Source organism: Telopea speciosissima, chromosome 6 (genome assembly GCF_018873765.1).
Source record: "Telopea speciosissima isolate NSW1024214 ecotype Mountain lineage chromosome 6, Tspe_v1, whole genome shotgun sequence".
NCBI lineage: Eukaryota > Viridiplantae > Streptophyta > Magnoliopsida > Proteales > Proteaceae > Telopea > Telopea speciosissima.
The window spans coordinates 65,973,034-65,999,584 of NC_057921.1; the positions used below are offsets into that span (position 1 = coordinate 65,973,034).

The window sequence follows — 26,551 nt, forward strand, 5'->3', positions numbered from 1 at the left end:
CCTATAATTGATTACATCAAGTTCATTATTCTAATTCCTTATCCAATCGCAATGGCTGCATAGTCCATCAATACTGATTTTCAGGTTTTACAGTGACATTTCTTTTGACAAAGGTTTTGATTTAACCAAAACTTTTTGGAATATTAGTCTTGGGTATAGAAACATTAAGAAATTCCAGACGGCATCAGACCGAAATTAAGTATTTTGTGATTTACTTCCAAAAGTGAGGATTAAATTGTGAATGTAGTTTACAAAAAAAAAAAAAAAAAAAAGAAGATTAATTATGAATGTAGCCTATGTTCTCTGTGAATGTGGATGCAGGATTATTCTCCTGTATGATGCTGCATTACACATTTCGGAGGATCCAATGTATTATTTTTGTTAGTCATATAGGGCAATAGTTGTCTACATGGAATAATTATCACCTCCAATCGCTGCCCACTCCAATTCCTCTAATAAGGGGAGTAGACCCCACTTTGGGCAGTGTGTTCGGGTAGGGGGTAGGATGGTCATTTTTGCCTCCTATGTGAAGAATTGGAGGAATTGAAGTGGGCAGTGAGTTGGAGGGGATAGCGATTCAGGAGGAGGTAGACTTTAAAAACATAGAATCAGGATCTGGATCAGTCCTGGTCAATTCCGATTTGGATCGAGATCGGTTTGGATTGGACCCCAGAATCAGTGTGTAGATCCGTTTACTCTATTTTCCATACAAAGATTCTTTTGATCCGGATATGTCAGAATCAAGACCGGCCTCAGCCTACTCCGATTTAGATCTGATTTTTCAATCACTTGGGGAAGGCGGAGACCCATGACCGATCCCTATTTTGGCCAATTCTAGGGTTTTCATCACCAGACTGTTGGGATTTTGTTCCATGATGGTGCTGTCAGATGAGGCTGCAGCGTTTATAGCATTTAACCATCAGATTTGTTTTCGAAGGCCCCGTTCAAACTTAATAGGAATCTATTTTGTGAAGCAAGGTTCAGATCCATTGACTCGTGAGAAACCCTACAATGAAGTTTGGGGCATCTATCGAAGATCTGAGAGTGGCAAGCACTGAATCACATCTAATCACAAGAAGAGAAAATGACCAAGTCAAACACAAGAAATTGAAGAAATTCCAGCATGGACTTTAAGTTAATACAACTACTCAGCCTGATCCCAACTACATGGAGTCCGCTGTATGGATCCTTACACACCAATCATCTCTATTCAAGGTCACTAAAAAATTAAATTAGGATGGATGAAGTAGAGAAGTGTGTCCAAAGTGTTGTGTGATCGGCCTATTCCTGTAAAACTTCAAAGGAGAAATTTATAGAATAGTCATACAACGGCTACAAATACATCATCCACAGTCCTAAAAATTTATGGGGATAGTGCCACATCGGGTGTGTGAGTGTGGTGTGAATTGTGTATATCCACCATTCCGCAGTCCCAAAAGTTGGTTAACCTTTTGAGATTGGCCTGTGGTTTGTGTGATTACACAAAAAAAAAAAAAAGTTTTCAAATTGTTAATACAGAATACAGAAACTAAATACTTAGGTTATTAATTTGTCAGCACCTTTGGTATCACAGTACCCTTTCCGTGGGGAGAAGCACGAGATAGAGGTGAGAACTGCAACTTCAGTAGTTCCTCTCTGCTGTACTTCAACCTCTCATCTATTTGAAGAACAATGAAAGAAGAAAGAATTAAATAGGGCAGGGAAAATAGGAGATCAAGAAAGGAGGCTACTACTTTGAGGAAATTATAGCTTGGAATATTTCCTACCTACAAAACTCCCCTCCAAGAACTGACTGGGGACCTTAGACATTTTCCCCTTCTTATGTTTCAACTGTGAAGATCCTTGCAATGACGATGGACGGTCACAAGCAACTTGATCTGCAAAGAGGCCTGCAGAAAGTTCATGCTTCACCTCAATATGAGGATGATTCTTGTGAAACAAGGAGAGAGCATCCTCAGTTAAAAGCCAACAGCCGCTCAGATCCAGCATCTCCAGCATTACTGGTGGTCTGAATGCATGGAGTCCTGCATTGGTCAAAACCCCACCACAAATCCTCAGAAATTTTAGCTTTGGGATAGATGCCATAAGCTCCAATGAAACATCTGAAATGTTTCCTCCCTTGAGAAACAAATAGTTCAATTCTTGTAAACTGGATAGAGGAGACATGGCCCCATCCCCAACTTGGGTGTCTTCCAAGTCCAACCTTTCTAAATGGTTGAGATTCTGCAATGCTGTCAGTGAGGGAACCTGATCTGGATCGTCGCCAACCCAGTAAGTGAAACCTGCAATTCCAGCAAAAACATCATAAGAGCCATCTTTTTTTTTTGGTAGAACACAAGAACAATCTTGCAACTGTAGAAGTTGAAAGAGGAATTACAAAAATCCCACTGAAAATGTTTTGATTTCAAAGAACTTGACGCATGCTTGAGTATACCTCTAACTGCTGTGTTACTTAAGTTGATAACCCTCAGTGAGGGCATCAAGCTGATATATGAGAGAGCAACGTCATCAATGGCTGTGTGAGATAATGAAAGAGTTTCAAGATTCGGAACATGCCCAGCTAAAATCTCTACGCCGGCAGACGTGAGCCTTGTATTGCTCAGATTTAGATTTTTCAAATTTGCTCCAACATGTGCAATCAGTGCAATAGAATCATCGTCCATCCCACTAAAGCTGACATCCAAATGTGCCAGAGCATCCATATTAGCCAAGAACTCGAAATTATGAAGAGAGGAATGGGATAAGTCAAGAAAGGCCAGGCGACTTGCATCAATATAAAAGAACACTTCATGCGCATCTATGAATGTAGCCCCAAGGAAAACAAGCTTTTGCAGAGGAGCTTTAACTCTATTGTCAGCTCCTTCAAATACAGAATTGATGGTGCAGTTACTCATGTTTAAGCATTCGAGAGAGGGAAGATTCAGCAACTTAGTAACATTGGTCCAAGCTAGATTCAGGGAACTCAGCTTGGTGAATAGTTTAAGCAGAGAAGCACCTTTGTTGGAAATTTTACTCCCCCACAAATCCAAGCGTTCCAGTTTGGTGAGTACCTAATAAGAAAACAACAAACCTGAATAACTGTACCTACAAAACCAGTTGGAAGAAACACACAAACACGTAGAGAGAAATGGAGAGAGGGAGACGAAGAAAATAAAGAATTTAATAGCCTGGAAAAAAGTAAAGAAGGAATTAATAAGTCTAATCATCCACTCAAATTGTTGACTGTAAACATGGATTCTAGAAACAGAATAACTAGGTTTTGGTAGTATAAGTTGCAAATTTGGCGTTAGAACTACATATCCTGGCCCTAATAAGAAGAAATCAAATCTAATTAACTGAGCTACAGATCCAGTTGGCAGAAATTAACAGTTACACAGAGAAAGAAGAGATGTTGAAGAAGGTAATGAATTTAATACCCTCAAACAAGTCAAATATTTACCCTTAATCTGGATACTATAAACAGAACCTATGCGCAGTGGCATTAGAACTACATCTCTATGGACCCCACCTAGGAAGTTTCCTATGTTAAAATTTGAACCTACCAGGTGCATGTGAACATCCACTCTACCTTGTTCTTTTGGTCAGTAAGAAATACATAAAAACACCTACAGTCCACAAAAGTCTATTGCTGGATGGTGATTAGGGTTTTCCAACCCAGTTGATTCTGACCTCGGAAACCTGGTAGACAGGACCAATGGAATGGTTAGTTTTGAGCCACACATCTTTTGGCATACACTAAACTTGTACTAGTTGATTTAAAAAGGTAATAATTATTGTTTTCAATAGTTGAGGTATACATGGTTCACAATTAGTTCACAAGCCATCATCCCCTAACAAAACATTGCTAATTATGAGAAAGTTGGAAAAGAATATCCAAATAGATCAGTCTATAAAAGACACAATAAGAGAACCGAACCAAGAGGAAGGGGGGGGAGGAAGACAAATACCTGTAGAGAGCATAGTGCAAGATCAGTGACGGGTAGACCTCCCAAGTCCAAAATAGTCAGATTTATAAGAGAAGAGAGCCGTGTAACCCCTTCTGCAGACAGACATGTTCCTGAAATACATAATTTCTTCAAGTTTGTAATGGATAGAAGATGTCCGATCCCAGCATCAGTAACCCGTTTGCATCTAGAAAGGTCCAACTCCTGTAAGCTATCCATTCCTAGAACAAGTGATATCAAAATCTAGAATAAGTACTTGTCTCTGTGCAATGACATGCAAAACTCTTATCTCAAACCTTGGCACAGTTTTGACATCTGCATCCAAGAACATAAATTTTCTTACTTGTTTAAAAATAACACCCATGCATCCAACATTCTACATCAAAATTTTTTCCTTACTCATGAACAAGTCAAACAGGTAGGCCATATTTAAGAAAACCTAAGGCAGGCACATACCAAATCATCAATCAACCCTATGTCTTAGCGGTTGACCTGATTGGTGCTTGTCCATGCCTTAGAAATAGGAGAATGGCTAAGATCCTTGTCGAGCCATGCCCATTCAAATAATGACCAACCAACTAAAAAGGTCAGTGTCAAAACCAGTTGGTAGTTAGTTGTGCATTTGCATGGGAAGTAAAAAATAGAACTAACACCCTCGATGCTCCTACGGAACATCATGATACACTTTTCAGGATTCATGCAGAAACCCAAACGTTGAAATGAGACTTCAACAAATTCAGTTCAGTTTTGTCCAAGAAATTCAATTACAGAAGAAGCAAACAACGTAGACAATTGGATGATTCTTGAGATAAACAGATTGGTTTAGCTAGATTCTAATCGTTTGAAAACAGATTATTTTCATCACAAGAAAATAATTTCTCCAATATATCTACACTATGTTTTTTGTTCAGATGGCAATGTTATATATGGGAATTAAATAAGACTATTCATTTCACTAAACCCAATAAACTTTTTTTTCCTTCCCATAAATAAGGAATAACTAAGAAGAGAAACCTTAAAAAGCTTTGAGGAAGGCAACTCCTTATTCAACCTGCTAAAGCACATGATAAGGAATACATTGAAGGCCCATACCAGTAATGGCCCAAAGGGCAGAATTATTGATACGTTGGCAATCTGCAAGGTTCAATGTACGCAGGTAGCGGAATGCGCCCAAGTATGCCATCCATTCCGCGTTCACAGAGCTCTCACCCTTTAGATCAATCTCCTCTATAGAATGTTTGAAAACTCTAGGAAGGAAAATTCTGACAGTTAGAAGACCACTATAGAAGATAATTCCAAAACATTTATGGGTGTAATGTGGGTTAAATTGCCCAAAGATTCCATTTGTTTCCAGACGAAATATTAACATCAAGATGAAATTTGGACAAAACAGATAATGACACCGTGACATACATAGAAAGCACCTTTAATGTTCAAGGAATATCCATGTCATCTTTATGAATGACAGAAAGTTGAGAACAGAGATAACAGATTCCGGAACCTGGTTCTATCCAATTTACAACGATTGAGCTACGGGATTAAAATTGCAATGTGGTAGCAACTAGCTTCCCAGAATGCTATGAGCTCACTTTTCACATAATAACATTTAACTACATTTACAACCCAAAAGAGCCTTTGATACACTAATTAAGTCAATAACGACTGGAAATTGGGAGTATGGAACTTATTTTAAGATCTAAAATCACGGAAACATCAATTACGATTAGAAACATTGACTTATTAGGATTTAGAATGATCAAGCAATTTCTATTATTTAGGATTAGAAACATTGACTTATTAGGACTTAGAATGATCAACCAATTGCCTCACTTTCGCTCTAGTTCCCGTCAAACAGCATAGGTTTCTCCAATGATTTGCCCCAAGGATATCCAAACTCAATTCAAAAGAAGATAAACAGGTTCAAAAGAGTGTATATTGAAATCAGTGCTTACTCGAGCAAGGAAGGAAATAGAAGTCGGCGATGGAGAAGACGACGTAGAAGAGCTTCTGCGAGCTGCGTGGGCATTTTTTCGAGAGTCCTGCGCTGCCTCCGCCATTTCTCTATAGTTGCTCTGTTTTCGGTGGCAGCTTCGATGCAGAGACGAACGAGACCGCTCTCTACCTCCATTGCTTGATTCGCCGTTTCTAGGGTTTGCCGTTGCACCTCAGACAGGGCAAAGCTTCTGTGATCTCAGTTGTGTGACAGTGAAGATGGCCAATGTCAATTGGGAATTGTTGGAAATTGAAAGTTGGCCGGCGTAGACTCTGATGCTAATGTGTAAGGGGTGTTTACTTTTGAAACCTTTGACGAGAACTCCGTGCGGTGCAAGGCTGCAGAGCACGTTGTATTCCTTTTCTTTATATTTTTTCGGGGGATGTTCTCGGCACCGCAGCGCACCGGGGCGCAGGCGCGACCAGACACATCACACATGGGGTGGGACGGTAATTTCAGCCATTCAGGTGGCTGTCATTTTACCTACCCATGTGTGGGCTGCAGATTCAGCCAAATCAAGCGTTGGGTTTTTTTGTAGAGACCACAATGGACAACCTTTGCTTGCTGCTTCGTTCCCGACTCCCTTTTCAGATATTTTAGTGGGTGAGGCTATTGGTGTTTGATATGCGATGATGGAGATGATCACGGCTGGGTTTGAGCGGGTTATGATTGAATCTGACAATATGAATCTGATTTCATATGTCAGGGCTGGTGGTGGAACTTCACCTCTGCACATTCGTGTGTTGGTGGATGATATTATTCACATTTCTTTCTCTTTTGTTTAGTGTTGTTTCTTTTCAATTCCAAGGGAGATAAACAGCGTCGCTAACTCCTTGGCTCGGAGGGCTTTGTCGTTAACATGCGCGACTGAATGGCCCATTTCCAATCCATGGTTGCTTGAGTTGTGTTCCTCATTGCCACCATGAGTTTTGCATGTCTTATTTTCTAATAAAGACTTGTTTACCAAACAAAAAAAAAATGTCGGTGCAATCGGTTTTAGAGAATTTTTTTTTTTATTATTATTTTTTTAAAGTAGCGTCACACCACCGGAATATTCCATTTTTCCATAAGGGCATGACGGTTATTTCGCTTGCCTCTCTATCTAAGCGTAGGGGCAGCACGTCGCATGCGCTCAGGTGGCTTTCTTTCTCCCTTTTATTATTATTATTTAGGGAAAATGAACATTGACTGGTCAGCACAGCGCCACGTGTACGTGCACCCAGATACAACCACACATGGAATGATCGTCGCACCCCCCCCTCGGTCATTTTGTGCGCAACTATGTCTGGATGCAGGTACACACCGTGTTGCCCTATTTGCCCTTTTTTGGACGGCAATGATATAGTCGGGTTCCTGGTGGCAGGGCAATGTAAGAAAACCTTCTTTTTTTTGGGGGGGGGAGGAAGAGAATACCACCTGGTTGCACAATGCACGCCGTCCTGTGCAGTCGTGCCCTGATATAGGGGCGCACAAAATGACTGACGCACCCACTAAAACCTCAGAAATGACTAGGGATGCGACAATCATTTCATACACTCCTATGTCAAGGCACAGGGATGGCGTGTCTAGTGCGAACGGGTGGCATTCTCTCTCTTTTTTTTAAAAAAAAAAGAAAAAAGAAAAAGAGAAAGATATCTATCATGTTGCGTGCCGAAAAGGCTCCTGTCCTGCAATGGCGGGAGCTGGAGCGTCCAGCCCAGCAAAACCACAGCAAAAACAGGGATGGAGTGGTCATTTCACAGGTGGGTAGCACCTAGGCCCCACATGTGAAATGACTACCCCACCCCATGTTTTCAGGTGGTTTTGCTGGGTTGGACGCTCCAACTCCCGCCACTACAGGACAGGAGCCAAATCCACTGCGTGCACCCAGTGCACAGACACAGTATCACGTGAAATGACTGCTTACCCCTAAAATAGAAAAATCCTACCCGTGATGATTCCCCCTAGGTGCTTTATTGGCCTATGCTTATGCAGGGACCACACTACTTGGCCATAAACTTCAGCCCCAAAAAAAATTTAGAATTCTAAGTTTTTAGTTGGATCAAAATCAGCTGAAGTTGATCCCATTCCAAATCTAAGGTAGGACAACTTTTGGCCAATTCTGACCGATTCTTCATTGATCTTGATCAGATTGATTGGGATTGTTCCAAATCTAAATTCTGGATTTTTAAAACTTATGTAAGATAAATATTCAATTAAAATGAAAATGAATTACAATATATGTGTTATGTGTCTAATGGGGTCCACTCTAGTGCATGGGCGCTAGATTGGGCCAGCATAGTATGAGATAGGTTAAAGGGCTTGATTTAATGCATTCCATCAGCTCTTGAGCTTTTGGCGTATCGATCAAGTACCTAACATTTGGTATCAGAGTCGGACTGCACATCACGGGTTCGAGTCACAGAAAGGGCTACCTGGAGTAGAGAGAAAACCGTCAAGAAAGGGTTACCTACCGCCGAGCAAAAACCTTGGAGTAGAGTGGAGCCACTTGGAAATGACTACGTACCGCTAAAGTGAAAGCTACCTAGAGTGGGATCCGCCAAAGATGACGGCTGTGGAAGCGTGGTGGTCCGTTATGTGTTTAGTGGGATCCACTCTAGTGTATGGGCACTAGATTGGACCAGCCGAGTATGAGATAGGTTAAAAGGCTTGAATTAACTTGTTCCATCAGCTCTGAAGCTTTTGGCATATCGGTCAAGTATCTAACAGTGTGAGTACATACTTGGATTGGCAATCCAAAGTATGGCCCACCATCTACCCTATCAAGTACAAGCAGAGTTTAAAAATCTTGAATTTAAGATCCGGATCAGTCCTGGTCTATTTTGGTCTGGACTAGTTAGGAATTAGGATCGGTGATGAATGAATAAGACTCAGACCAAATATACCCTAACCCTAATGTTTGGAAGGGAATCAGCTGAGTTGGATTGGTTAGAATCGAGATTGGCTGAACTGATTGACCCAATCCTGATTTTTTAAACCGTATGTACACGGTTCTTTCCTTTCGTTTCATATTTCACAGGTTCTTTTTTTTTGCTAAATATAATTATAATTAAAATTATTAAATGATGACATAGATAACATATCCATAAAATTTGTGATTTCAAACCTCACATAAACTACCAAATGGAAAATGTTAACAAATGAAAACCTCTAATTTTCCCACTACCAACCTAAGAAAGCACAAAGTTTCTTAGCGGTAGGCTCTAGGTGTGCTTAATCCATGTCAAAGTTTAAGTCAAAATAAAGTAAGCTAAAAAAAAATAAATTAAATTCTGGTAAAAATTATTGAAAATGCTGAAAAACAATTAACTAAAAATATGAGGGAAAAACCAATTTAGGGGTGAACATAAATGATAAAATTCCCTTTTGAGCCATCTAGAGATGAGTGTCAATAGTGGTCTGTCTATTTCTTTTTTGGGGAGTGTTCTGCGTGGGGAGTGCAAGGGCCACGCGTGTGTAGTAGTCAGTGAGAGTGCGCATGCTTGCATCTTGGGGGATGGAATTTTCGCCTTTCATGGGGGGTGGGACGGTCATTTTGTCCCCTTGTCTGGGCGTAGCCCTGTGTCCCCACAAAGAACTTTTCTTATTTTTTTTGGGTAAACAATGGTATGCCTATTTCTACCCTATGGTTAAAGTTGTAGAGGGTTGGAATTTAGTGAAAATTTTCTTTTCTTTTTTTTTTGTAAAATTTTGGTGAAGAAATAAACCCTTAGTCGCATATACTCACATGTCAAGGTTTAGTTCAACAGGTTTACCAAAAGGTAAAATTTCAGATTAAGGCATTGATGAATATAGAATACCTAGAATTTTGATAGATTATAGAGAGATGCCCATACATCATTGAGAAGCAAAATATTATGGGTCCGAAATTTGATACATGGTCAATCCAGACCATTCCTTTGCCGTTCAATGGCTGAAATTATTACGTCATCCTTCTATTTGAGATGTAATATATGGCACACACATATCCTTAGTCCTTGGGAGAGTGAGGCAACCAAAAAACTTGTCGTACTTTGAAACCCATGGTATTACATGCTTGGGTACATTATAATGGGAAAATGTCTCAGCGGGGGGGGGGGGGTGAAATGATCACCCCACACCCGAGATGTCATGCATACTCTCATTGGCTGCCATGTGAACATGGTCCATGCGCTCCCCCAAAAAGAAATAGGCATACCATTATTGATACTCATCTCTAGGTGGCTCAAAAGGGAATTTTACCATTTATTCTCACCCCTACATTGGTTGGTAAAACTTTTTTTTTCAGGTTTGAGAGACACTATGGTGCTGCCAGTTATCAATGATATTCGACATTTGTTTCCGTACTTCCAACAATGCTCCTTCTACTTCATTTCCAGAGATAGCAACTCAGTAGCGGATTCTTTGGCTCGAAAGGCCCTCTTCTTAACGTGTAGGATAGATTGGCCCATATCCAGTCCTTGGATTCAGACCTTATAGTTGTTGTGCACAATGGGCCCAACCGCACGATGGGCATTGGACCGCCCCCAGTACTGGGGGCAATAATTTTTCGTGGCCATATGGGTGCTAAGCATGGTTGCAGGCATGGCCGCATGACACTAGGCATGCCTGTAGTGGACCAAGCGTTGCGTATGTGAATCTATAAAATATGAAGAAAATTTCTAGCACAATTGGTTGGTACTTGGTTCCCAATCAATAGAATGTTGATGTCCCAGGATGTCAAGGGTTGGACTCTCTAATCTTCATCTTGTGCCTTAAGAAATGCCCTTTTCCCCTCACTCCAATCATGGGTGTGAATTCATATTCGGAATTGAAACCTTGAACTGAAGTCAAAATCGACCGTTTAAAACCTAATCAAATTGAAAAGATTCAATCTTGTTTTGATTAAGGAAAGTATAATTTCATTCCGTTTGGTTTGATTTCGATTTTATACTAAAAATAGCGGTTTGAATTGAATTGAATAATATGAGATTTGACACATATAGACCGAACCCAAACAAAATCTTAATCGCTTAACACTACAATCATGGAATTGAGTTCCTCTCCAGGGAGTCCAATATGCCCAATACGCTCAGAGAGCATCCAGCCATTGGACTGTACCACACACATTTATAGGAGGGCACCGAGATAACCTAGATCGCATTCGAACTGAAATGGAAACCTAATAAATTGAAACTGAAAAGTATTCGATTTCGATTTGTATATATTATATTATACCTAAACAAAAAGGGGAAAAGAAAGAACCAATACGGAACCAATTGATACCCTTCGTTTTTTTTTTTTAATTAAAAAAGAGCTTATATATTATAAATTATCAGCAGAGAATTACATTCTTAGATAATTCTTCCTCCTAGCATCATTCTGCAGTAGTAGAGAAAGTGCTGTGGAAAGAGCGAAAAATAAAAAGAAATTTTTTTTTTTAAGGATATATTTAGTCATTTCTTCAAAGAAAATATGTATGATACTATAAATAGGCATCAGACGTTTTCAGCATTTCCACCTGAACGGGAAACCAGAGGCCGAAGGAGAGAGAGAAGGCGCTCTCACAAAAAAGGCTTGGCGGCATTTGCTTGTTGCTTGTATCAGAAGAAAACCTTAATCACCACCATTAAAATCAGGTAACAGAAGCAAAGTGCCATCTCCTTCTCTTCAAATCACTCTATTCACTCGCCAAGCCAATTGTATTTTCTGTTTCTTCTTATTCCTTGTCATTAAGAATGGTATGAGAAGAAGTCTCCATGTTTCAACTTCGACAGCCTCTCGGTCCTTGAACCCTAGGTACATGGTCTGTGGACAGTGTTTGTATTTTATACTGTGTCTTGATTTGTGTTTTCTATTGGAGGAAGAACATTGGTAGAGCTTTATCTTTTCTTTTACCTTTATTTTTTGTTCATCCCTCTTTTTTTGTTTTGTTAATTCTTTGTTGTTTAGACACTGGAGAAGGTGAAGAAAAGAATTATCTATGGAGGGAGACACAGGAAAACATTTGGTATGCCAGATGATTATGGATGGGAAGGAGACTGAAGAAAATGGTCTATGGAGGACTATCCCTTCCTGCTGCATTAAAGCAAGGGCTTCGGCACCTGAAGCAAAATGCAACTCCACAGTTGTTTCTGGGTGGTTCTCAGAACCTCGGTCTTGTTCTGGTCATAATCAATGATGTTTCTTCTTTGGCTCTTAGTTCACTTCTTTTTGCACCTTGTTTTGTCTATATAGTTGTTGTTCATAACCTTTTCTTTCCTTTTGCCATCCATTATCATTGCAGATGGGACTGCTGACCTGATTTATTACAACAATCCTATGTGGCCTGGTATGCATTACCTTCATCTGAGTCTGTACAATTAGCCTGTGGTAATTCCCTTAGATGTTAGGTAATAGTGGCGTATAGCAAACCAAACTTCTCATTAGACACATTATTATTATTATTATTTGGCTTCCTTGCTTGCACAATATGTACCATCTAAATCATGTGCACTTCCTGATTCTGAGACCTGTATTTGTCAAGTACGAATATGTTCTTAATTACCATAAAACAAAAGAAAAGATGAGAGACAGCATGAAAAAAATTCTTACGAACATTGAGTTTTCTGTCCCTTTTTTATTTAAATTCTACCTTTGCATGGTAAATAATATAAATAAGTTGCGATCATGTACCTCCATTTCCTCCTTGAATGGATGGTTGAGAGTACCGGAAGCACTGTTCTAAATGCTTGTTTGGTGATGCATTGTAATGGGAGATCAATGGCTAGAAAATCAATCTAAGAATGCTTCAGAATGGTTGGCTTCTTTGCACAGTGCTCTGAAGGGTCTACAAGTTTTCATGTTTGGGATCATACTGATGGTTAATTATTCATTTTGTGTCATTCAATTTATTTATTTGATGCTTATATGGCCCAAATGTTAAATATCCATCATCAAATGGCTACAATCCTGGGGAACAATCATATCTATCTCAAAAATTGGCACAACTTACACTTTTACTTTCAAGATGCAAATAATATCATAAGGTGCTTTTCCCCCTTTAACTGATTTGAAACAATGAAACTGTATTTATTGGCTATTTTCATGTTGTATGCTTTTGCATCCATTTTGTAGGGGAGGCACATTCGCTCAAAGTAGAGAATATCTTATACAAGGGCAAATCAGAGTTCCAAGAGATCTTGGTTTTTGAGGTTTATATTTTCATTTTTAAATATTTAACTATATATATATATCTATATATATATACATAGAGAGAGAGAGAGAGAGAGAGAGAGATGATTTAAATTTTGCATTTATCTTGATCTTACATCTTCCTTCTTATTTTATTTGCTAATGATGATATATATTTTTCTTGCAGTCCTCAACATATGGAAAAGTACTCGTGCTTGATGGTATCGTTCAGTTGACTGAGAAAGATGAATGTGCTTACCAAGAGATGATTGCTCACCTTCCCCTTTGTTCGATTCCATCTCCCAAAACTGTAATTTGCTAATATTTGCTAGCATGGGTCTATGTTCCTTGTTGATGTTGGATGTTGTGTCCTATCATATTTACCTGGTCTAAAAGAAATTTCTACCGGTGCATTGCCTATATATTAGTCTAAAAGATATTTTAACTCATTTAATTTTTTGGAAGAACTATCATTTTGAACATGCTTATGGATTTTGTTAATTATTTTCTGCTTTAGTTGTAGTATGAGTGGCACACTCATCAGTTTTTGCTGATTATTTTCTGTTTCTATAGTTGCAGTTTGAGTGCCACCCTCTTCAAAATACTTGATGAAACTGTAAATTCCAATATTGCTATATAGGATTGAAGCATTTTTCTAAGTGTCTTGTTTCAGTGCTTGTTTCAGTGCAGTAAGTCTGATTATTATGGCTACTTTAGAATGCAATAAGATTCGACTTTTAGTCCATAAAATAATCAAACAGACAAATAGCCGTCTGAAAAAGAGAAGTTTAACTGAAGGATTTTGATGCCACCTAATTTGGATGCGTTGAGTTTGGATGTAGTGCACCTTTTGTTTTCTGTATGAGGCATCTTTCCTTAGTTATCTCTTGTTTAACCTATTGTAAGTTGTAATTCATTACAAATAAAAAGCTCTCTTTGGGTATTACTCTATAGAGCCAATAGTTTCATCATATCAAGAATCAATATTAGTTTCTACCATGTGAGCTGAAATTTTGGCTAAAAAAGTTACATGCTAAAAAAGTTATACATACAAATTGATTTAAATCTAGGCATGCCCAGCCTTATCAGGTGTTGACTTTGGCTGGCTGCGTGGTATGTGGAAATGTAACCTTATCTCGATTCACATGTGTCAAGCATCTCAATCAGTTTTTCTGTATGGAAATGGTTTCTGTAGGTGAGTAATGTAATCCTAGGTAGGAGTAATCCCACTAGGAACCAGGGTAATAGGATCTCTTAACAAGGCTGGCCGATTGGGACAGCTTAGGCTAATTAGGGCAAAATTAGGGTTATGGTTAGGGTTTTGACTTAGGGTTTTATTTGGTAATGATGTGCAGAATTGTATGAGTCTAATGGTATAAGTTGGATCAAATTTGGTTGAGGTTGGAATTCTAGGGTTTTGGGTAGGATGCCTTATGAAAATGGACTGTTTGTAAGATCTAGGGTTTAGGGGCAGATTTTAGGAAAGAGGTTTATAGGGTATTAATGGGCAGGTCTAAGGGGTTATTTTGGTATAAAGAAGTTAGGGTTTGGATGAGTTACAAAATTCTACAATTTAGGGCAGAATTGGATTTAGGGTTTTAGGGTTCTAATGGATCTATGGATTAATGGAAGGGGTGATAATAGGAGTAGATGGAGCTTAGGTTAGAGGATTAGAAGAAGAAGGTTAAATGCTGAATTAATAAACTACTTACTTGAAAGATTAAATCTTCAATGGTAGCAGCTTTGAAGAACTAGAAGAAGGACCTCCCGATCTACAAGATGCAAGGAGTCGATCGGAGTCCACCAATCCCTTCACCTTGATATTACCCACAAGGTAGCCTTGATATTACTCACAAGGTTCACTCAACAGAAGCGAGCAACAGCTATGGCAGAAACAAAAGCTTTTCATTAATCAAATTCGTGTACAATGCTGGCCTCCCTTACAAACTTATATAGAAGACTCAAAAATAGACTTAGACACTAAAAAGGAATGGCCTAACCTTATCCCTAACCTATTAGGCAACTTAAACTGACTAGGAAACTCAAATAGACTCAAAATAGAGTCCTAATGACTTAAAACAACTTAAACTACTTAAAATAAAGAAGATTCCCTAGTAGCCAATAGGATATAAGAACCTCTTAGCCAATAGGATCACTTCACTTAAATTAGACCAATTGAACCAATTGGATGCAACCAATTTAAACCGGTTCAATTAAAAACACAAAATAAAAACTAAGTATTGGGCTAATCCCGTATGCAACCTATATACCCCTATTTCAGGCCCACTAAAGTGGCCTAATACATAGAAAACCCTTGGGAACAAAGGCCCAACATATATATATCCCAACCCTACACTTATTCCCAATGAAACAAGCCTTATTTGATGATGAATCTGCATCAACTCTCCCCAACTTGAAAAAATTCGTCCTCGAATTTTGTAGTGATGAGGGGAATCAACATGTGATCGCGACTTTGACCATCCCCAAACAGAATTTCGGTGAAGCGGGAACATTGGGGATAAAGTCTTCAATGTGTGGAGCGTTCTCTTCAAAGAACCATAGTGGCATAACAAACTCTATGTGCTCGACCTCTTCAAGAACAACATCTTGGATGTCGATGATTTCTTGTGGAGTGTTGTCAATCACCACTTCATCCTCCATGTCCTCACCTTGTCTACTTTGCCCTCTTCGTAGTTTCTTCTACCATTGTGTGTTGGACTTCCACATCAATTTGATGGCCGAGCTTCTCAACCATGATCTCAACTTGGGGCAGCTTGGTCTTCTTGAATTTCTTTAGCTATAGGTTCTTGAATCTCTTCAACACAAACCGCTTTAGTAGAATCTTTTGTTGGTGCATCTGCCATAGGTGAAACTTCAAACACATCGATGTCACTTGCATTTGAGTTGACATGTTCGGCAGATCCTTGTGGCTGTACAGTTGATGTGGTCACCTTTGGTTGTAATCCTTTTAGAGTAAACAAATGATATAGACGCTCATCGATCGGGTAAGACACACAAGTTGTTTTCCGGTTCAATCCAACCTTGTCGTCGTCCAACCAATTGCAACCTACTGCAATAAAGCTCCTTAGAGATGGTACCGCTTACACCAAGCACCATCATGATATGAAGAACACCCAAATTCAACACAGACTTTACCGTAGGCTCGATGCAAATCTCTCCTGGTTGGGACAACAAATCCACCACGGATTGTGAAATAATGTTGTTACGTCTCCTCTCATCAACAACTAAGATGGCGGTGCTCCCATTGGGTAGACGAACTTGGGTCTTGAAAACGAAGGGAGGTGGGTCTTTCAAGGCTTGGTTGGAGCTTCCCTCCGCCATAGCTCTAATACCAATTTAATGTAATCCTAGGTAGGAGTAATCCCACTAGGAACCAGGGTAATAGGATCTCTTAACAAGGCTGGCCGATTGGGACAGCTTAGGCTAATTAGGGCAAAATTAGGGTTATGGTTAGGGTTTTGACTTAGGGTTTTATTTGGTAATGATGTGCAGAATTTTATGAGTCTAATGGTATAAGTTGGATCAAATTTGGTTGAGGTTGGAATTCTAGGGTTTTGGGTAGGATGCCTTATGAAAATGGACTGTTTGTAAGATCTAGGGTTTAGGGGCAGATTTTAGGAAAGAGGTTTATAGGGTATTAATGGGCAGGTCTAAGGGGTTATTTTGGTATAAAGAAGTTAGGGTTTGGATGAGTTACAAAATTCTACAATTTAGGGCAGAATTGGATTTAGGGTTTTAGGGTTCTAATGGATCTATGGATTAATGGAAGGGGTGATAATAGGAGTAGATGGAGCTTAGGTTAGAGGATTAGAAGAAGAAGGTTAAATGCTGAATTAATAAACTACTTACTTGAAAGATTAAATCTTCAATGGTAGCAGCTTTGAAGAACTAGAAGAAGGACCTCCCGATCTACAAGATGCAAGGAGTCGATCGGAGTCCACCAATCCCTTCACCTTGATATTACCTACAAGGTAGCCTTGATATTACTCACAAGGTTCACTCAACAGAGCAGAGCAACAGCTATGGCAGCAAACAAAAGCTTTTCATTAATCAAATTCGTGTACAATGCTGGCCTCCCTTACAAACTTATATAGAAGACTCAAAAATAGACTTAGACACTAAAAAGGAATGGCCTAACCTTATCCCTAACCTATTAGGCAACTTAAACTGACTAGGAAACTCAAATAGACTCAAAATAGAGTCCTAATGACTTAAAACAACTTAAACTACTTAAAATAAAGAAGATTCCCTAGTAGCCAATAGGATATAAGAACCTCTTAGCCAATAGGATCACTTCACTTAAATTAGACCAATTGAACCAATTGGATGCAACCAATTTAAACCGGTTCAATTAAAAACACAAAATAAAAACTAAGTATTGGGCTAATCCCGTATGCAACCTATATACCCCTATTTCAGGCCCACTAAAGTGGCCTAATACATAGAAAACCCTTGGGAACAAAGGCCCAACATATATATATCCCAACCCTACACTTATTCCCAATGAAACAAGCCTTATTTGATGATGAATCTGCATCAGTGAGCCTCCCTATAGAGGAATCTCTATGGATCCATTGGGCTCTTTTATTTGCTGCTCAGTAGGTGCTCAAATTATCTGGAATAGGTGGCCAATTCAGTCTTGACTCATGGTCCATATTTCTTATAACCTTATTAAATCCAGTCTTAACATATGATCTTTCATTCCTAGTAGATTCACAAAAAGGAATTTCGGCAATGCTAGGAGGACACGAGGAAAAGAATTCATGATTTGTATAGTAAATTTACTTCCCTTAGTGACTTCATGTCTTCTATTTGTCAAAACAAAGGAAAAGAATTCATGATTTGTATGGTAAATTTTTTGGAGTGGATTTTGAGCAAAGTTGGTAGCTCTTTCTCAAGTAGTTCATGATGAATTATCTTTTATTGAAGAGAAAAAGGGAAGTACTTTTATTTTCTAAGTGTTGCTGGAACTGCTTAATGCAGGTTCTGGTTGTAGGTGGTGGTGATGGTGGGGTTTTGAGGGAAATCTCTCGCCATAGCTCTGTAGAGTACATTGACATTTGTGAGATCGATAAGATGGTAATAGATGTGAGTATGTTCTGAAACATTAGATGGATGGATATTTTGTTCATGTTCATGATTAGTTTTTTATTTTAATATCTCTCTGGACCTAACTGTTTGTCTTCTATTCTAGGTGTCTAAGAAGTTCTTTCCAGATTTATCTATTGGATTTGAGGATCCTCGTGTCCGACTTCATGTCGGTGATGGTACGCTGGACATTTGTCTACTTTCTTGTTCTTGCCATTATTGAACCAACATCTACTTGTGCCTTCAATTTGTATTTTTTTTTGGGGGGGGGTATTTTAACTATGTTGAAGTTGTGAATTTTTTTTCATTTTTTTATAGTTGTCACTTAATTTATTTTCATATGGATAACTTTTGACAGGTGCAGAATTTTTAAGGCATGCACCTGAAGGGATGTATGATGCAATCATTGTGGATTCATCGGATCCTGTGGGTATGTTCTAAACTATATCCTCACTGTTCCAATTTTTTTCTTCTCTAGGTATTCATAAAAATGCATTTGGTTCAACATACTCTAATAGACATCTTTATCTGGTTGCTGTTTGAAGATGATGGTTTTTTTTTTTTTTGGACAAAGGGAGGGAGCCAAAATGTGGGCTTCCACATTGAGGGATCGAGGAACAAACAAAAATTCTACAGAAACGAACAACAAAGAGAAAGAATATCCACAGAAATCACCTGGGTAGCCCAGTCCAAAGATACGTCCAAACGATTTTAGAAAAGCAATCAGTGATTTAGAGTCTGAAAAAATGGTAATGTGCCAAAGCTTCATGCTTCGAACCATTAATAATCATCTCTGACTGCCTCTGCCTCCATAGATGCTGAAGAGAAGCTCCTTCCATGTTTACACTTTGCTGGCACGAAACCGCCCTTAGAATTCTTGATGAGTACACCACTGCCACCCAATAGAGAGTGGGATTCCATGCACCATCAGTAAATATAAAAACATGACTGCTAGAGTGAGAGGGAAAGGAAGTGCTTAAAGCAACAGGGGCAAACTTACCCTTGTCCCTACTAATACCCCCGCGACCTTCTTCCACAGCATGATAAAAGCCTGAATAATTCCATCAAGAGAAAGGTTAGAATGATTAAAAATGAATGCATTCCTAGCTTTCCATATTTTCCCTTGAAACAAAGAATCCCACTGAAGAATAGCATTACTCCTATGTGGAATTGATGAGACCAAACAAGAAATTGGGAAAAGATTTCCTTCATAGCTAGACCTTGAAAGCACCGTGTGTCTAGTCTGAAAGGGGAAGCCCTTCAACAAAACAAAGCAAAGGAACATAAAAATAAAACATGCTCAACAGATTCCTCAGCATTAGAACACACAGGGCAGACAGAATCAACAGATAAATGTCTTTGTATAACATGAATTTAACAGCTCATTTGTGCTTACAGCATTTCCAAACGCAATGCTAAAGTTTGGTTAATAAAGGCAGCTCCCAGAGATTCTGCCAGAAAGGGTCCTTACTATTTTTCGAACATTCAGGGTGCTTAGAAGATGACTCGGCAAACACAACATGGTAAGCAGTCTTCACAGAGAACTTCCCATCTTTCCAAAAACCCCACATCCAGGAATCAGGGGAAGGGGAGAGAAAGACACAAAGGAATAGAAAGGATAGTTTTGGCGTCCTCCACACAGAAGGCAGCATGAATCAGGGATTCATCCAATTGAAGCCTCCCAGGAATAATAAGATCAGAGACCCTCTGGATACTCTTAAACTTGGGATTAGGAATTCTACCATTACAGACCGAAGGAACCCAAGCATCATTGTATACATTTATTGAAGCACCATTCCCGACCCTCCTACGAAGACACCCTTAAACAAAAAATCCCTCCCTTTTAGTAAATTGCGCCAAGCCCAAGAGCAAAAACCCCTACTCGGAGCATCTACAGAACATTTCCCTCTGAGCACCTTAACCCACAAAGCATCATAATTCTCCAGCATTGTCTTGCTAAGACAGCAACATTAAAACATTTGAAATCCCTAAATCCAAGCCCCCTCCCTTTTTACTTCTACAAAGGTGCTCCCATAGCCCAAAATATATCTTTATTCGAACTATCTTGACTGTCCTATGGGAATCATAACAAATAGATGCAGGTAATAGGAACATTGACATTGCATATGCAGGAAAACATGTAACAACAGCTTTAATTAACACCTCTTTACCAGCAGGAGAAACTAAACTACTTTTCCAACCAGAGTTTATTGTGAACCCTTTTTGCAATGTTAGAGAGTATTTTCTTAGACTTACCAAAATCAGTTGGCATTCCCAAGTTTTTTCCATGGTTCATCACCTCAGCAACATTAAACAAATGGCAAATATACCTTTTGACAGATGAGGAGGTGTTAGCACTAAAACTAATGCTAGATTTCTGAAATTCAACCTCTTGACCCAACCCTAGGCAATATTCATAAAGCAGGTTAAAAATAATTCTACACTCGTCCATTGCAACTTTGGAAAAAAAAAAAAACAATCATCAGCAAAGAACAAGTGAGAGATGGTAGCCCAGACCTACTAGTCTTTATCCCAGAAACCAGATGGGAAGATTCAGCTTGCAAGAATTTGCATGACAAGGCTTCTTGACATAAAATAAACAAATAGGGACTGAGAGGACAGCCCTGTCTCAACCCACAATGGGGAGTCACCTGGCCAATTACCCCACCATTGAGCTTAACATGATGTTCTACTGTTGTAATACATTGCATAACCCAATTTACCCAAGTCCTTGCAAATCCTGTCTTAAAAAGCACCTTCTCAAGATAGCCCATTCCATTCTATCAATAGCCTTACTCAAGTCAATCTTTAATGCCATAGCCCTCCTTTTCTTTTAGTATGCCTCATTTGATGTAACACTTCATGAGCCACATAGATATTATCAGATATTGCATGAGGGGGTACAAAGGCACTTTGAAAAGTGCTAACCAGAAAGTTAAGAATGGGATTCCTAAGACATGTTTCAATACTAAAATAAAATAAGACCCGAAGAAGCTTCTCACTGAGATCCTCATTTTTTTGTCCTGTGGTTGGGGGGCTGGATTCAGGTCCTGCTCAAGAACTTGTTGAAAGGCCCTTTTTTGAGATGGCAGCAAGAGCGTTAAGGCCCGGTGGTGTTCTTTGTAGCATGGCAGAAAGTATGTGGCTTCACACACACCTTATTCAAGATATGATCTCTATTTGCCAGGAGACATTCAAGGGTTCTGTTCGTTATGCATGGACAAGTGTTCCTACATATCCAAGGTATTGACATACTTCGGACTTTTCCAATATATTATTTTTACACAAAATAAATTCCTTGTCTTCACAAAGATTAAAAGAGGTCTAAAGAAGTTGTTTGTAGTCATGAAGTCCTGAAAGGCATTTATGGCCATCGGGTTTTGTATTTTAGTGTCCTACCTGATATTTTTACTAACAAATCTAAATAACTCATCATTAGCTTGAGGTGCATAAATGAAATTTTGCCTTCTTTGTTTATTGGAAGCTGGGTGTATTATAAAAAGGTCAATTCATTGGTAAAAAAACTTGAAATAATGAAATGGAAGAAATCCGCTTTTAAAAAAGATTTGTTTAGCCATGCCAACCCAGATTTTGGTATGCAGCTTAGTTTAGTTGGAAACCTTCTTTCCATTTTTTTTTCCTGATTGAACAAACTGCACAATTGTAGGAAAAGTTTCTGCTCTACCTCCTTTCTGGTCTGTTTGCAAAGCAAAAAAGTAAAGATTTATTAGGTATTTTGGTCAAACTATGACAGCAACAGTTAATGATATATTTTAGTATTTGTATTTCATTTGCTGATAAAATTGCACTCTGTGAAATTATTCTCATTTGTGGATATTTATTTTGTTGAGTTAGTGGTGTGATTGGGTTTCTGATATGCTCAACGGATGGACCACCTGTTGATTTTTCAAATCCTATTAATCCTATAGAGAAAGTAGAAGGAGCTATTAAGTTCAGGAGGGAACTCAGGTTCTACAACTCAGAGGTAAGAGGTTTATTTCTGTTTAAATTTAGTCGATATTATGTTGTAAATCTCTTCCGATTGGAGTCATATATGAGAGGCTGCGCTTTGTTTAGTGTGATTCACTATCTATACTCCAACCTAATTAAACTAAAGATAGCATGTTAATGGGTTTATAGGTCGCCTAAGGACTAGGGTTCAGAAATCCCAGAGAAATCCAGAATTGCAGGAATGTAAGGAACCAGATTTAGGAGAAAACTTGATAATGCGGTTAAAACAGATCAGATGAGAAAGAACCTACTGACCGAGTACGGTTTTATTGATTCAAACTGAAAACAAAGATTAAATTGATATCAGGAATAAATCAGCAAGCATAATCAGAACCAGAAACGTAGAAATCAAGTTCAGAAAGTGGAGTACACTAGGAAATTTATAATTTGATTTAGGTTTCTGAAGTTCTAAAACAGACCTAAAATTCAGGAACAGGAAATCAAGTCCACTTTAGCATTTCAGGATATTTGAGTGGCAACTAAACAACCATATTTTAAATTATGAACAAATAGAAGCTGCAACTGATCATAAACAGGAATCTAAGGTGGTGTAGGACAGGTTTGGAAAACCTAGAAAATTATTCTAATTGAAAGGTAGGAAGGCTGGGAAGGGCATCGAACTCATATATCTCTGCATACTTGCAGAAATTCTAAACGAGTACAGCTATAAATAAAGGAACAAACAAATCATATGTGCAGACTTTCATGTTAAGTATGCAAAGGAAAATTTAATAAAAGAAACACAATAGACCAGTACCTTCCGGTGCTGTCCCACGGGTTAGAATGCTGTGAATAAGTACTGAATCAGTACCTAACTCCAAAGATTGTGTCCTCAACGTCTCCTTGTTGTTGGTAGAAGAATATCCATGGTTTCTGGGGGCTGAAGTTGAGACAAAAATTTGAAAAAAATGGAGCTGATACAAGAACTGGTAAGAAATTTAACAATAATCAAGTTCAGGCAAGAAGGGAAAATTGGGTTTCTTGGAGATTTGGCTAAGGAGGGTCAAGGGAATATGGGATACCACATCTTTCATCACAATCAGTCCTATTCCAGCCAAATAGGTATGATATATTGGGGTTTATGGGCTGCTGTAGTTGAAAGAACAAATGGAAGGCTCTTGAGAAATGAAAATGGAGGTTAGGGAAATATGATGGTACAAACATCAATGGGTTTTGGGGGATCGAACAGAGATGGTTTGCTGTAGATATAAAGTTTGAAAGAGAGGAGGAATGGACAGAAGAAGAAGATAGTTTGTATCTTTTGGATTCACTCCAAGAATTGCATAGTCACTCATGCTACATAAAAAGAGAGTAATCGTACAAGTTCACAATACTCTCATTCATTGTCTTTCCATAATAAGTACAAAGGGCCTCATAATTACACCAAAAAAAAATAGTTATTTCCTCTAATGACTACCCATATAACTACATATTAAACCTCAAACAGTTATTTCCTATCATAACTACCCATATAACTACAACACAATAACAACACAGCAACAAAATAAGAGAACTACACATAAGACTGATCATTTAGCCATAATGAAGTGACTGATAAGTCCTAAATCCTTGAGTGATGTCCTTATCAAACGTGTATAGAGAAAGAATGATTGACTTTATGGAAAGCATCCACCTGAAAAAAAAAAATGTTCTGACCTGATACTCAATGGAGAAATAGAATAGAAAAAGAAAGGTAAGAGAGATAGTTCAGGAATCCACCAGATTTACCTATTGAATCCACAACGGAACATGGTACTGAATCTGACAGCAGCATCATACCTGGATCCGCATGTGCGAAACCCCCTTGAATCCACAAAGGCTTTACCTGAATCTACATAACCCATACAAACTATAACAGTCTTGGGAATGTCCTACTCTGATTAAAGTAAATAAAATAATAAAAAAATAACTTAAACTAAGAAGGAAACCTCTTCCGAATTAATCGCTTGTCTTGGGAGTTAGTCTCAGCTGACTAGGACACTTGTAAAATAAAAGAAAGCAACCTGACATACGACTGGACTCATAAAGTTTTAATCCAACCAAATTATTACACATCAATAATAATAAGAAGAAAGAAATAAAACCCCAACAAGACCTCACAACTTGGCTGGTAAGTTTCCTGATATGGTCAGTGTACTGATATATGAATTGCATATGGTCAGTGTACTTATTTCTGAATTGGACTGGTTCAATGGACCTGGGCTTTAAAGTGGTCTAGTCGATTGGACCAGTATTTGATCCAGTCCCGGTCCAATCTGACCCAGCCGACTGCCCTGGTTTTCTGGTCAGCTGCTGATATAGCCTGCAATTCTTCCTTCTGCCCATCTGAACTGCGTCTCATGTCAGAAGCTCCAGTTCTTCTGTGAGAACATCAGTACACTAATCAAGCTTACATTATTCTTCTGTGAACACGGCAATTTGTACTTGTTTTCCATCTCAAAACCATTACAGCCGTTGTGCCTGGTGATTGCTTGCTCCTTCTATATTTAAAGCCCTTTATTCCAAATTATGTTTTTGTCCACCACTTATATGGGTAATGCAGGTTGGGATCAGAAGATTCTAGAAAACATGCGCTTTATGGGTGCTGTCAACTAGGACTAGAGATTGCACAATAGGGTAAGTGAAACCTTGAGCAGAATCGGAGATTTGAGCCCAGATCCAGACCAAGCAATGGGACTGGTAGGTTGTTTGTGTCCTAGAGTCTAAGAACAACAGCAAGTTGGTTTGAAGAAAGGGAAAAACAATGTAGAGTTTGAATCGATCAAGCTAGTAAGCTGCAAACTGAAAAACAGGATTACTGACAAAAAAGGATTAAGAAGCAATAAAGGCAATGAGCAAGCGATTAAGCAAACAGAAGAGTGACCATAAAACTATATCCCTGGCTGTGGCCTGGGAAGTCAATACACAACTTGTAGAGCAATCATTTACTCTATTCCATGATCAATCACGCCTTACTATGGCTCCCTTATGGTCTATTTATATTAGACAGTCATAGCTTTATCATCATCCTAACCGATCGAAATAAAGAATCGCTTTTGACTAAATCAAATAAAACACCAGCACTTTAGACTAAAAAGTACCATGTAATTGTAAAGATCTACTTTTAGAAATTATCTGAATTAAAATTTGAATTCCTAGTAGTACCTTGATATGGGCTTACTATTAAGGCCCGTTACCATTTAAACCAATGGAACCAAAGGCGCCTAATATGTGAATAACCCATCTTCGTATTCGTTTGGACTTGCGTTGGGCATTTTGGCTGCAGCAATGGGATATGGGTTTTTTTACTTGGCGAGACTCATGCTCGTCTCCTGTGACTGCTCGACCTGAGCAATCTCTGAGATTCTTGCCCGTCGGCCTTACTGCCTGGATATGAGCAATGTCTATTCGTGGCTCATTTACATTCCATTCACTAGTGGGTTTGGTGATGTTTGGATGATTAGTGTTCTTCTATCCTCTCTCTCTTACACACACACACATGGGGACGATGCGTGGGTGCTTTATTTAATTATTGTTATTATTATCATTTTTTTTTTGGAGGAGGATTGATGCAGCAGTTACTCTTATCTGATTGACAGATGCATTCAGCCGCCTTTGCCTTGCCTTCATTCTTGAGAAGGGAAGTAAGTGTCCTTCGTGACTCCCAATCCTCTGTACAGGGAATCTGTGTTTCGTAGCCCAATTGATTGGCAAATTGTACTTCATTTAACTTTCTGGTATATGGAAATGCGTGTGTTTGCTAGAAGGGTAGTCAATGTAGCTATGTAAACTTGTAACTTAGACTTCCCTACTTATTTGAGACCTTACAGTAAACTTGTTCTTTTTTCCATATAAATTGGGATTTTTTAATGGGTGTGTGTTGGGCCGGGTTTTGGGGGAAGGGGGGAGGGGGGGGGGGGGGGGAAGGGAGGGAAGCGGAGTCGCCACATGCCCTCACTCTGAATTAAAATTGCAAATCCTTCAATTGCTGCCTTGTAGCAGTTCTGACTGGGTAGAAATTGTGTGTGGAAGTGGACCCTAATGTCCTCTGTTCACCTGTCAAATTCTAGTCTAATCTGAGTTTGCTAAGTGGCAAAACTAAATATTAAAAGAATTAGGGAATACCAAGGACTATAATGAGGTGTATGAACATAGAGTCTAATTCAATCTAAATACTCTCCCATGTATTGACATGTTTTCCCAATTTTTCTCTCTGTAGTTATTTCAGCAACTACTACGTACACTTAGTCTTGGATTTTGTTTCAGGTTTCAACTAAAAAAAAGTTTTGGATTGTGTAAAACATGTGGTTGGCCAACTGGAAAATTCCATTTGGGTTAAAACTTTATATGTGAACAAGGGACCTAGGGGTTTGTTTATTTGTCT

The 26,551-nt window shown here is 38.8% G+C and overlaps 2 protein-coding genes and 1 long non-coding RNA gene across 7 annotated transcripts; 2 read left to right on the forward strand and 1 right to left on the reverse strand.

Annotated features, from left to right (window-relative positions):
- Positions 1–1,500: 1,500 nt before the first annotated feature.
- Positions 1,501–21,184, reverse strand: LOC122664907 (internalin I). Of its 3 annotated transcripts, none has more exons than XM_043860934.1 (7): positions 21,180–21,184; positions 5,897–6,134; positions 5,037–5,191; positions 3,948–4,165; positions 2,435–3,050; positions 1,779–2,282; positions 1,501–1,663 (listed from the first exon to the last, which is right to left on the reverse strand). In XM_043860934.1, the coding sequence occupies exons 2-7, from the start codon at positions 6,070–6,072 to the stop codon at positions 1,545–1,547; spliced, it is 1,788 nt and encodes a 595-aa protein (XP_043716869.1). In that variant the 5' UTR covers positions 6,073–6,134; positions 21,180–21,184; the 3' UTR covers positions 1,501–1,544. The 3 variants fall into 3 exon arrangements, with proteins under 3 accessions (XP_043716869.1, XP_043716868.1, XP_043716871.1); XM_043860933.1 differs by having other exon boundaries at positions 1,501–1,657; positions 1,767–2,282; XM_043860936.1 differs by lacking the exon at positions 21,180–21,184 and having other exon boundaries at positions 1,501–1,657; positions 1,767–2,282; positions 5,037–5,189; positions 5,897–6,034.
- On the forward strand, positions 11,410–26,037 carry LOC122664908 (spermine synthase-like). 3 transcript variants are annotated; one of them, XM_043860937.1, is made up of 11 exons: positions 11,410–11,534; positions 11,848–12,062; positions 12,182–12,226; positions 13,012–13,088; positions 13,256–13,378; positions 18,073–18,177; positions 18,284–18,356; positions 18,536–18,607; positions 21,225–21,420; positions 22,033–22,162; positions 25,767–26,037. In XM_043860937.1, the coding sequence occupies exons 2-11, from the start codon at positions 11,879–11,881 to the stop codon at positions 25,863–25,865; spliced, it is 1,104 nt and encodes a 367-aa protein (XP_043716872.1). In that variant the 5' UTR covers positions 11,410–11,534; positions 11,848–11,878; the 3' UTR covers positions 25,866–26,037. The 3 variants fall into 3 exon arrangements, with proteins under 3 accessions (XP_043716872.1, XP_043716874.1, XP_043716873.1); XM_043860939.1 differs by having other exon boundaries at positions 11,848–12,033; XM_043860938.1 differs by having other exon boundaries at positions 11,520–11,534; positions 11,857–12,062.
- Positions 13,858–17,830, forward strand: LOC122664909. The gene is made up of 3 exons (XR_006333397.1): positions 13,858–14,259; positions 14,609–14,613; positions 17,630–17,830. It is a non-coding gene; the product is annotated as an uncharacterized LOC122664909 (long non-coding RNA).
- Positions 26,038–26,551: the final 514 nt, after the last annotated feature.

Excerpts from the sequence above, each read along its gene's own strand:
- LOC122664907 (XM_043860933.1), bottom strand. The coding sequence starts at position 6,072 with ATGGAGGTAGAGAGCGGTCTCGTTCGTCTCTGCATCGAAGCTGCCACC. Across the intron at positions 4,166-5,036 it reads TGCCCTTTGGGCCATTACTG|GAATGGATAGCTTACAGGAG; the intron begins GTATGGGCCTTC and ends CACTTGTTCTAG. Across the intron at positions 3,051-3,947 it reads TTGCACTATGCTCTCTACAG|GTACTCACCAAACTGGAACG; the intron begins GTATTTGTCTTC and ends TTTTCTTATTAG.
- LOC122664908 (XM_043860937.1), top strand. The coding sequence starts at position 11,879 with ATGGAGGGAGACACAGGAAAACATTTGGTATGCCAGATGATTATGGAT. Across the intron at positions 18,178-18,283 it reads TCGATAAGATGGTAATAGAT|GTGTCTAAGAAGTTCTTTCC; the intron begins GTGAGTATGTTC and ends CTTCTATTCTAG. Across the intron at positions 22,163-25,766 it reads TCAGGTTCTACAACTCAGAG|ATGCATTCAGCCGCCTTTGC; the intron begins GTAAGAGGTTTA and ends TCTGATTGACAG.